The 12,352-nt window shown below is 43.8% G+C and overlaps 1 protein-coding gene across 3 annotated transcripts in view; it reads right to left on the bottom strand.

Annotated features, from left to right (window-relative positions):
- Nucleotides 1–10,445, bottom strand: part of Tp53inp1 (tumor protein p53 inducible nuclear protein 1) — a 37,809-nt gene extending 27,364 nt beyond the window's left edge. For 2 of the 3 annotated variants that reach the window (XR_007212844.1, XM_048359159.1), the window contains exons 1-3: nucleotides 10,214–10,441; nucleotides 1,927–2,185; nucleotides 964–1,324 (exon numbers count right to left, since the gene is read on the bottom strand). Coding sequence is in view for 2 of the 3 variants with exons in the window: in XM_048359159.1 (XP_048215116.1) it covers nucleotides 964–1,324; nucleotides 1,927–2,038 (473 nt within the window). In the remaining variant the exon portion in view is untranslated. Of the gene's footprint in view, nucleotides 1–963; nucleotides 1,325–1,926; nucleotides 2,186–10,213 lie in introns of all 3 variants that reach the window. The other variant, XM_048359160.1, reaches the window with a different exon arrangement.
- Nucleotides 10,446–12,352: the final 1,907 nt, after the last annotated feature.

Here is a 12,352-nt window from a genome sequence, read left to right as displayed (position 1 = left end):
GTTTAAGAACTAAAGAAATTTATTTAAAGTAAATATAAAACAAATCAATGTCATCTCCAAACTATAATGTTCTACTTTAAATTTTTATTGGGATGCCTGAAACCCTGAGCAAAACCCTTGGCAAAATTATGGAGTTGAATAAAGTGCCGTTTTCTACCACATAACCTTATCCAGTGTATGTGTGGCATCATGTAACTATACGAGCACATTATTTTTGTTCAGTAAAAGCAATGTAAAATATGCTTAGCCTTGTAAAAGGTCACTTACAATATTGAGACTTGAGAGTATGGCAAACTCTGGTTAAGTGAAAGAGCTGCCTGGCCTTAGTGCCTTAGTGCCTTAGTTTTTATTTGGCAAATAGGAAATAGAATCTATATACAATGGTCTACTTAGTGGAGTCAGATCCTGCACAATCTAAAAAGAGCCCTTTGAATGACAGTGTTACCACAGTAATATTTGAACTGCTCCAGTGGACCCAATCCATTCAGGTTCTTGATCTAAGAGAGAGAATAAGTTGGTACCAATACTCCTTAAGGGTTTTAGCATCACTGAGAGCATTCCTCTCAAGTGCATGGTGGACCAGCTGGTTTCTAAACTAATTAAAATGATGATGAGACTTAATTTTAGTAGACAGATGTTTTTCCTGGATACATTCTCTTGTTAAAGGCCACAGAATATAAGTTTGACTTGGAACATATCAGTCACTATCTTGTAACTTCTTGAATTTACCAGGTCCTCTATCATTTGCCATTTAAACTATTCAGCTTTGTAGCTGCTGGGATTACACACATAAGCCACTACTCCCAGTCATGGACATTGATCACCTATGTACAAGCTTTTGTGAATCTCTAACAAAATTACTTTTCCATCTTCTAAAACTTTAGTTGTGAACTATAGTAGATATTAAAATAACAACATGCTTAGCACATTGTCTGTGGAGAAAGTAAAATACTGTTTACATACCTGGGGCTACTTGTGTTCTGAAATTCATCAGTCCCACAGCTGGCCTCACTGAGACCAGGGCAGGAGTTATGCACAGCATAGACAGACATGCTGGGATGTTCAATGAGAAGGTTTTCCATAGGACTTGTTTCCACCTTGATAGTGGTTAATCCACCTGCAGTGAAACATGGGGGAGGGGTGATAAACCAGCTCTCCTCCATTGGACAAGACTCAAACTGGAGGAAGCAGGAATCACTTGTATCAGCTAAGCACTCCAGAGATGCAGGTAAACAGGAGAAGACTGAAGGGTGTTCTTCTGTAGGGGATGTTTCAGTTATGTCTTCTTCCTCCTCTTCCTCTGCTGAGAAATCAGTGCAAGTGTCTGTAGATTGTCATCCATATCACATCCATATATGTTTTTGAATGTTTCATGGGAAGTTGATAGAATCACATTGAGAGTCATGGTAGAGTCACCCATCAAATTCGTGGCACAAAAAAGGGAGAAACAACACTATTAGCCATTGATCACATTCCTTTCAAGCTAAAAAATAAAACCATTTATATTCACTCAGTGATTATTATAATTTGGTAACACTGTGTGTGTGTACATGCATATGCACATGCACGTGAGTGTCTAGTAGATCATATTGGCTTTGCAAGAATAGCTTTAGGATTTCTACCCTCCTGAATAACCATGCAGTGAACCATGTTTACAGCATGGCTCATGTACTGCTTGCCTAGTGTAAGTGTTTCCTACCAAAGTGCCTCTGATTGGATTGGGTTGTACAAGTTGGAAAACTGGAAAGTCTGACATCAATCTGTTTCACTGACTGATGACAAAATGTTTCCTGAATATGCTTTTTGTGATAAATTCTTGTCCCTTTTAAGACTTCAAAACCTTCAGTTACTTGTTTACTTAGGGAAAAAAAGATAAGCAAGAGTATCTATTTTTATCATGAAGATCACCTGCTTAGTATATCTTACCTATGAAGTCAACAAGAATCCACTCATCATCTTCTTTCTCACTGAATTCTGGCTCTTGGTTGGAAGAAGTATTGACATCACCTGCAAACATTTTATTCAGTCTCTGGAACATTGTTAAGGCAAGACTGAGACTTTGGCTGGATATCTTTATAGCTGAGATTTCAAAACCCTGTCAGTTGGCCTGATGGCATAAGACAGGAGAATAAAGTGCACAGGGTAGTTATTCACCATAGGTGAGAAGCAAGAGCAGTCATTATCCCTAAAATAAAACAGAAAAGAAGCATTTCAACTTGGCATGTATTTACACATATGTGTCACACACTCACATGCGAAGAAAGCACGTGCCCTAGCCTACATGTTCCACTCTTCTCTAACAACAGGAGTCAAACAAGATACACAACATCTTTTTTTTTTACAAACCATCATGAACTAAGTACTCAAAAATATAACCTGTAATTCTATTAAAGCTTGCCTGGTGTGGTAGTGCATACCTGTAATCTCAGGATGCTAAAGCAGCAGGATTGTGGGTTTGAGACCCACCTTAGCTACATATAAAACAAATACAGTGGAGTTAGTAAAGAAGAGTTAGCTTTTTGTTTGTTTACATCTGTGCTTTTATAAGGTTAATTTGAATGATGTATTTCAAATACAGTACCCTTTTTCTCTGAGTGCCAAAGCTATATAGTCTTGCTATATGATATTCATCTGCCCAGAAGTCTTTAAATAAACCTGGCAGCAGTGCCCATCTTCCCTGGCTTATTTTTCCTTCTGTTTGTTTGTTTTTTGTGGGGAGAGGCAGCACTGGGATTTCAACTCAGGGTCCTGTACTTGCAAGGCTCTATCACGTAAGCCATGCCTCTGGCTTTTTATTATTTTTTGAACAGGGTCTCAATTTTTCCCCAGTTGGCCTTAATCAAGATTGTCCAGTTTATACTTATAATGTAGCTGGATCCTATTTATGTTTTCTGAATAGCTGGGAAGGCAGGTACTATATCTGCTTTTGAGATGAGGTCTCACTTTTTGTGTGGGATAGCACTGAACCACAATTCTCTCCAGATCTCTACTTCCCAAGTGTCTAGGATTACAGGTATAAGCCACTGATCCTAGCTTGTTTTGTCTGTTTTATATATATATATATATATATATATATATATATATATATATGACTTTAAGCATACCTAATGTCATTTAAAACATATATATATATATGACTTTAAGCATACCTAATGTCATTTAAAATCTTAAGTCCAGGATACTTTAGCCTTTAAAACAAAAAATTCCTAGCACTGATGGGGGGAAATTTACCCTATAGAAAACTGAGCCAGGGTAGCAACTAGAAGAGACACTGTTCCTTGCATAGTGATTCAGCAGTGGGTACTGGAGTCAGTATGTCTTCTGGGGTTCAAATCCTGAGTCTTTGTGGACTTAAGATTTATGAAGTTGCATGGCTTATATTGGTTAGGGTTCCTACTTTAGGGAATTCTGGTGAGTTCTAATGGAGGAACTCCTGGTTGTTTGATCTTACCACAGTGTCAGATTCATCCATTTCTGCCTGGCTATCTGACAGCAAATCAGATTGAATGCCTGCCAAGAACTTTGAATTTTTACCTATGAAGGCATTAATATACAATGCCCTCTATATAGCCTCTTCTGGGTAAGCAGCAGAAGCCCAAAGTTAAGGGTGAACACCTAGCAGTTACCCTTGACTGCTTTGCCAGTCGTCCAGTCTTCGCTTAGCCTCTCATTTTGACTGTCACCAAGTGCTGTAGACTAAGCCAACCTATTGTGTGTGTCCCTGCAACTTTCTTAAACCATCTTTTATGAATGTACCTGATTCTAGTCTTGCTAAATGAGATAACAGGCATTACATGCTTCACAAGATAATCAGCACAAAGTCATTCTGCAAATACTGAGCATTGATTATGCATCAGTCAGAGTGCTAAGCACAGTGGACAAAGCAGTGAACAAAGCCCTCTGAAGTGAAACTATTGCAGGGAGTGAACACAGGGAGTGAACACAGGGTAGAAAGAGTATTAACAGTGTTCAGAACTTCCTGGGTACACCCTTGAAATGAACTGATTTAACCTTGAGTAGCTGAAAAGATCAGGAATGGAGGAAGGAGAGATGAAATACTATGAAAGCTTTCAGAAGATTGAGGATGTGGCTCAAGATCCAGACAGTGGTCACAAGAACAGACTAGAGCTAAGCCAGGAATCAGATCCTGTAGGACCTTGTAAGGCAGAACTTAAAGTGAGAAAGCCAGGCATGATGGCACATAGATTCCAACACTTGGGAGGCTAAGGTAAAATAATTATGATTTCAGACCAACCTGGGACACATAGCAAGACTAGTTTTTAAAAAATGTTGAAGGGAGATCTAGGTTAGGCTTCTGGCTTGGTCTGGTGATGATAGGACCATTTAGAGGACTAGGAATTCTGTACAAGTATAGGTTGAATATTGCTGGCATGCCGAATTTGGGGAATCTGCGGGTACCAATGTCTAATGGGTAATCGAGTATTTGGAGTTCAAGAGTGTACAATCAGGGCACAGACTTGGGAGTTACCACATGGGGATGATATAAAGCCGAAGCATCGGCTTTGAATCCCTAACTTCAGGCTCTTGACAATTCACTTTTTTATTTTTTAACTTATTATAAAGGTGATGTACAGAGGGGTTACAGTTACCTAAGTCAGGTAATGAGTACATTTCTTTTGGCCAGTGTCACCCCTTCCTTCACTCTCTCCCTCTCATCACTACCCACAAGTTGTATAGTTCATTTTCAAAATAGTGTCCAGTGAGTACCACTGTTGAATTTGTTCACCCTTTGTCTCTCCATTTCTGTGCTTCCTTTGACAGTTCACTTTCAAAACTATAATCTTTTTTTGTAGTACCAGTTATGGGGCTTGAACTCAGGGCCTGCTCACGGTCCCTGAGCTTCTTTTGCTCAAGGCTAGCACTCTACCTCTTGAGCCACAGTGCTACTTGCAGCTTTTTCTGATTATGTGGTACTGAGGAATCAAACCCAGGGCTTCATGCATGGTAGGCAAGCACTCTACCACTAAGCCACATTTTCAGCCCCAAAATAAGAATCTTTAACTGCAAAAATTGTTTAAGATGTGCAAGTAATAAGAACCATCAATTCCTTGTGTGTAAATTGGACTGTCACAACTTTTGGCACATTACTAGAAAAGTTAAACATTTCAAATGACATTATGACACCATGGTCATAATCCATCATCTTCAGCCATTAGTTATTAAAAGTGGGTAAATGGGAAGTATCATGTGCATAATAAGTCTTCCTGAACCTTCTTGAAAGCAACATGGTCAAATCATGAAGGTTGGAGCCCTAATACAGACTTGTGCCTCAGTCTGTCAGTACAAGAACTCAAATTCAGCTCTGTTCCATACTAAAAAAAATGTTAGAAGTGCTGTGTGGCTTGCCTAACATACTGTGCCATCACCTCACGAGGATCTTTCACAAGGTCTGGTGTAAATGAAAGCTTTTGAGATATAAGCCAGGATGGGAAAAAGATACTTTCAAAAATAGTTTTCCCATTTCTCTTAAATTGCAGGGTAGATGGCAGCCCTGAATATGATTGTGTTCACTGGACTGAGAGAAGCCTCACTCTAGAAAACAAGACTGGAATCCAGCCCGGCAAGACCTAAGCAGTTAGAGTGAGGTTAAGGATGGGAGAGAGGATATAACACCCCATGGGGGAGACCCCTTGCTCATTCTGCATATGTGCCTTCTCACTCACCTGTGATGCTGTGTGAGGGCAACTGACCCAGGGCAAGTCAGTGACAGCCACTGAGCTCTCAGATGCAGACTGTACCCTGGGGCTGCAGCTCTGCAACCAGACAGGCTTCTCCAAAGGAAGTAAGAAATGGCACAAGCATATTGTTTCAATCTCTGGAAGTCAGAGGCCTGCCTCCAAACCTCCCCTGTATCAGGTAGGCATTGTGTAGAAGCTGCACCAGTGGAGGGGGGAGAAGAAAGATCCCATCCTTCATCTCACCTAAGTTACTGCTGGTTTTCATACATGACACCTTCTGGGCCCTAGAGAAGGACACAGAATGGAGTTCTGGAGGAAGGGTGCCAGCAGGACAAAGGACTTGGTTTTCACACAATTACACCATTTAGTCCTGTTCCTCCTCTGTCAGAAAAATCAGCAGACCATGTAGAACTGCCTCAGGGAGATCCCCACTCTAGCACAATGAACTTTTTTAGGGAGAGGAAGGCAGTACTAGGGGGGTTTGAATTTGGGGTCCTGCACTTAATAGGCAGGAACTCTTACTCCTTGAGCCACAATTCTAGCTCTTCTAGAACAATGAAGAAGTGAGGTTGGTTTCTAGCCTGCTTTTTGGAGGTGTCACTAAGGACAAGGAGTTGCTGAACAACCCCCCCCACCCACCCCCCGTCTCCTGCGTACTCCAACTGTTCAGTGGACTGGCCACCAGCCACATTAGGTGAAAGAACATACAAGATATGACTACTGTGATCAATACACTGAAATTTTTTGTGTGTGTGTGCCAATCCTGGGGCTTGGACTCAGGGCCTGAGCACTGTCCCTGGCTTATATTTGCTCAAGGCTAGCACTCTACCACTTGAGCCACAGTGACCCTTCTGGCTTTTCCTGTTTATGTAGTGCTGAAGAATCAAACCCAGGGCTTCATGCATGCAAGGCAAGCACTTTACCACATTCCAAGCCCCAAACACTGAAAATTTAATTTTCATCCATTTAAAAGTTGATTATGGAGGCAAACTTTGGAAATCTTTCAAGCATGTCTGGAACAATTACTGTATGTGACTATTTTTTCAGCTGCAAGCTTCACAGCATCTAAACAGAAATTGAGAATTTCTGATGAGATTTTTGGATCCAAATTGTTATATGTGGAAAATACATACAAGTGTATATGAAAGACAGTGTGAAAAAAAAAAGTAAAATCTCTCAAAAAAATCTTTTGGCCAGTTCTGAGGCCTTGGATTCAGGGTCTGAGCACTGTCCCTGGCTTCTTTTTTCTCAAGTCTAGAACTCTACCATTTGAGCCAGAGCACCAATTCTGGCTTTTTCTGTATATGTGGTGCTGAGGAATCGAACCCAGGGCTTCACGTATGCTAGGCAGGCACGCTACCACTAGGCCACATTTTCAGCCCAAATCTCCATTTTTATAGCAGTTACATGTTTTGGGTATACCAGGTTACACAATACATAAAATTAACTTCATCTTTAAAAAAAAGTTTAAACATACCCATAGTTCCCTATATAAGCTAGTTGTACACTGCTCTCCTAGAAAAATCCCTAAAATTTTAATGTCCTATTCGACTAATGGCCCATAGGCTGTCCTGCAGTCAGTGCACCTCTTGACCCTGGGGTGGAGTCTTTGGACTGGGGCTGCTGCTTTGTGGGGCTGAAAGGCAAAGCATAACTCCTGAATTCTTTCCTCCCCACACAGACACTGACTTTCAATTCACAATGCTACAGCAATGATAAAACTCAAATGAAGGTTCCAGAGAAAGCATGAGTCCTACAGGACAAATTTACAGATGCAGCCCTGAAATATAGCAGAGGTAGACAAGCAAAGGTGGCTAGGGAGGCAGCATTGCTGTTCTTCCAGTAACCTGTAAGCTGTGGAACCAGCCTTGGCCCAGCAGGCTTCAGGTAGAGAAGAAACAAAAGTATCTGGGTACAGACAAGTGTTAGGACAAGTGTTAAAGGCATCTTTATTTCAGTCCCTGCTTGGCTCAAAATACCTCAACCCTCTTTTTGGGGGGTGGGTGGGGTGGGTGTGCCTGTACTGGGGCTTAAATTCAGGGCCTCAAGCTCCTTCTTTAGCTTTCTCCCTCAGGGTGGGACTCAAATTGTATCTTAATTCCATTGCCTTGTAGTCATTGTTAGTATACTGGTACTGTTTTCTTCTAGTTTTTCCTACACAAAATGTTTCTTTTGATCACAATCATTGTGTAGTAGATGGATAATTTTGTATCTCGCTTTAACATTTTGTCATGATCGTTTTTCATATTACTATGTGAATACACATCTTTTGTGGGCAGAGAAGGTAGCCCAGTTTCATACTTGTTATTAAGAGTATTCAAGTTGAGAACTTTGGAGTTTCTTGTTAGTGGGTCTTATTTTCTCATTTTTGAGATAGCTAGCCTGATGTGATGCCTAAAGGCTGGCTCTGGAGGTAGCCTGCTCTGTTGGAAATGTTGGCCCAGCTGCTGCAACCTGGGAGGATCCAGGGTATTTAGTAACTTCACAGTGCTCCAGTTTTCTCATTCTTAACAAGGAAATGTCAGTCATAGTACCTTCTTCTCAGTGCCAATTTGAGGAAATGTGTACCACTTGGAATAATGCCTGGTACATAGCAGCAGGTTTTCAGGAAAATATTAACTCCAAATTCATTCCAAACTAGTTATGAAACCGAGCATGTCATCCAGCTGCTTTTACCTATAAAATGTCTATTTCTATATAATATGTAGAGCTATTATTTGCATTCAGCAAATCATAGGCAATAGGGATTTGAGGTACTTATTTATCCTGGGAGAGGAAACTGAGGCTCAGAAATTAACTTGCTTAAAAGTGCCAGAGCAGGTCACAACTGGAACAAGCCTTAGAGCAAGAATCCTGACTCTAACCCCTTGCTTTCTTAACAAGTGATCTCTCAGGCCAGCCTCAATTTTGGTTCTGTGAACTTCAGAGAATAGGCCTTTCAGTTAGTTTTGGCTGCCAGTAGGCGGCTCCAAAAAGCAACATTTTAAAATTACAACAAAACCCACAACTTTATGAGTGCAGCTGTGGCTCCTTGACAGTTTTAGAATATCAGGTGGCTCAACAAAACAGCTTCACTGAAAAGGAACTCCAAATTATTTTTGTAGTCATCCTCTCCCACTGCTTTAGAAAAGATGATTCAAGTAATTTAAAATAAATTTGGAGTAGCTGGAAAACCAAGCCAAAAAGCTTGTCTCTGCTTGTTCCACCTCTACCAGGTCTATTCAACTGGTTTTCAGGCTAGGGTATGGACCCACACTGCCTGCCCTGAAAGCTGAGGATAGCAGACAAAGAAAGCAGTATATACTAACTCCTATTTGTTAACCTTGAAATTTGAAAGCAGGGCCATTTCCAAGAGAAATACATGAGGAGGCAGAGCATTAAAGAACAAAAGATAGGATGAGAAAACAAAAGAGGCAGAAATTGGTAGCACTTGGTTCCAGGCAGGAGCCTTTGAAAATTATGCTGCCAGAATTATAGAGGCTATGAGTGGTTTTCCATATATCTAACTTTAAATCCTATTTATTTCAATGATCACGCACACGGTTTCAGGCTCTTTGGGTACTTGTCTGTTCAGTGACCCAAAGGTCACACCTCCCTTTTCTCAAAGCTACCTTAAGGGGGGTATTTAAGGGAGGGAGGAGGCTCAAGTCCTTAGGAGTTTATACCAGTAGAATGTGGCTCCTCAATCTACACTGAATTGGAATTAGGGGACAGAGCAGATGTACTCTGAAAAGATAAAAACCAAGAATTGCAAGCAAAATTCAAATGTAATTTTGAAATAGTAAACACCATTTTTCTTTCAATTGGCTGTGTGGCCTTAAATGACTGTGCCTCTGGTTTCGATAAATAAGATAGGCCCGCTTCATTGGGTTATTGTGAAGACCAACAGGTCTCAAGGCTCGCAGGGTAGGTACTATTTTGGCACGGACGAAGCGCTCTGTATACGCCTGTGATTAGACGAAGCGAAGCGCAAGCCCTGTAAGGTCAAATGGGGCCACGGCCCGGACCACAGGCAGGCGGCCCAGAGGCAGGGGTCGGTCTGCAGGTAACGGCGCCCGTTTCCAGTGCTCACGGGTCTACTAGGGCCAGGGTGTCCAAGAAAGGCAGGCGACTGGGTCGGGGAACCTCGGGCCACGGGTCCCAGTGAGGTGCCCAGAGCGTCGCGTCCCGATCGGTGGCGGGGGATGGGGGCGCAACTACCGAAACGGACGCCTCGACGCCGGGTCTCGGCCGGGCAGCCCTATCCAACCGCCAAGTGCGGGATGGGATGGAGTGAGGAAAGGGAAGAGGAGGGGAGGCTCCGCCGTGGCCAAGAAAACAGGCCTTGCTTGGGGAAGGTGGAAACCGAACGCCCAACCGCCGCCTTGCACGGGGGTTCGGCCCGGTCCGCGCCCCAGCCTCGGGGCGCCGGCACCGGCCCGCGGGGGCGGGAGGTGCGGGGTCGCGCGGTCCGATTCCCGGACTCGAGACGGACTGCAGCTAGGCGGCCGCTGTCCCCGCCCGCCCGCACTTACGTGGGCCGAGCCTCGGCGGGGATGCGCGTCCAGGAAGCGGCCGCCGGTGCGGCGGGAACAGGCGCGGCGCGGGGCCCCTGAGGTAGGTGCGGCAGGTCGGGCTGCGCCTCGCTCCGGGTATCGGGACAGCGGGCGTGGGGCCGGCTCTGTTCTGTCCCTGGCCGCCGCCGGCCCGTCCTGGTCCTTTTGTTGTTGTGTAGCGCTGAGAACAGCTGACGGGCCGCTCCACCCGCCGTCGGGCCCGCCCGGCCAGCCACCCCGCCCCGCCCCGGGGCCGCGCCAGGCCAGTCCCACCAATCGGTGGCGCGGATGCCCCGGGGCCGCCCTGCGAGAGGATGTCACTAACGCACGTGACCTGGCGCAGGGCCCGGCGACGCTCTCGAGTCAGAGACAAGCCCGGGCAACAAAGCCGGGGGCCCCGAGCGAGCGAGCGCGGACGGGACGCGCGGGAGGCAGGGCGAAGGAGGCCGGGGAGTCTGCTAGGGTCTGGGTGTTCTAGAGACTCGGGAGGGAAATAGGGCCCGAGGAAACCCAAAAAAGTGGGAGTGGCAGGAAGGAGAGGAAAACTCGACCCTAGAGGTGGTGTGGTGAATGTGGAGCTAAGGGTTTGAGGTACAAAGAACACATTTTGTTTTACTTATGATGAAAAAGAGACACGCAGAGTGATGGAAGCAAATTCTCCAGTTGCCCCATTTTTGGCCCCTGTAAACAGTTGACATGGTGTTGAAGCCAAGGTCATGTCAGGCTGGTTGTGGGAAGGAAAGTCAAGTCTTCAGATAAAGGGGAGCCTGTACCCCATTCAACTTTGTAACACAAGGAACCAGGCCCCACTTGCTGTGTTAACTGACACTGAGAGCTGACTGAACTTGCCCCTCACATCCTGGCTATGAGCAGGGCAGCAGCCAGGCAGAAGAGGCCATCCATCCTAGCCTGAAGGTAGAGGTCAGGAGCTTTGAAGGCCCCTTGCTCCAGCCGGAAGTAAGTGAAGAGTTAAGCACTGCGTCTTCCCCTTGCTCTGTATCTAAGCTCTCATATGACCCAATGAGGTTATGAACTCTTTTATGTACCTGCAAAATGTGGACATTCATATGGGCCTACCTACATTCACACACCTATTTATAGTGAGAAGAAAATGAAACTGGTTTGGAATCCATTTCCAAGCCAAATCTCTAAACACATATAGGTGGGTTAACAGGCAACGATGGAAGCTTTCATGTTGATCATCAATTCTTCTATGGATCCTGTGTGGATCCACAGGCCTGAGTGAAACCATATAGCAACCCCTAAAGAGGCTAGTGGTACATTAGATAGTAACTGAAAACTCTCACAAGGACCCTCACAAAAATCCTGTGGTCAGTTCATTTTCAACAATACTGGTTTTAAAGAGTATGAATTAAGTTTGAGGATATTTGACTCATAGGAATAATAATATATAGTGGTCATCTGACATTACAAGTTACAAGGGTATAATTTGTGGGTTAATTAGTATCACAGAATTGAACATGGTCTGGATTTTAAGTTTTAGTAGAATAGGTCTATCCTAATATTTTCTCTCAGGTAGTAGCCATCTCCCCATTCAGATACTAAGTTTACTAACCATTATAAAGGTCTGAAAATCAAGAAGATCTACCTTATTCCAGCTTGATAAGGTTTATTACAGTAAAAAAGCAACATATGAAAGCATACACTACCTTGTTATGACAGAAAACAATGAGATAGATGAGATTACCAAAGATGCTCCCTACAATATCTCCATCATGAAGTAGAATCTATTTTTTTCTCCCCTTGAATGTTCTACGACTTTCAAGTCTATACATTCAAAACAAAACAAAAGCGACAACTTGATAGCTTCTGCTTTGGTGAAAGCTGGCCACTATGTCAAGAGGGACCACATAGAAGGGAAGTCCAAGTTTGCCATATGCACAGAAAAAGATGCCTAGCCAGCATATCTCAGCTGAGACACTAGGCAAAGAAAGCCCTCAAAAGGAAGTTCCAGTCTGGTATGACTGTAATCCTAGCTACTCAGGAGGCCGAGGTCTGGGGCAGCAAAGTCTATGAGACTTCTATCTCCAATTTATCACCAAAAAGCTGGATGTGGAGATGTGGCTCAAGTGGTAGGGTATTGCTGTATCACCCTGA

The sequence above is a fragment of the Perognathus longimembris genome, chromosome 12 (genome assembly GCF_023159225.1).
Source record: "Perognathus longimembris pacificus isolate PPM17 chromosome 12, ASM2315922v1, whole genome shotgun sequence".
NCBI lineage: Eukaryota > Metazoa > Chordata > Mammalia > Rodentia > Heteromyidae > Perognathus > Perognathus longimembris.
This window is presented reverse-complemented; position numbering and strand designations above follow the sequence as displayed.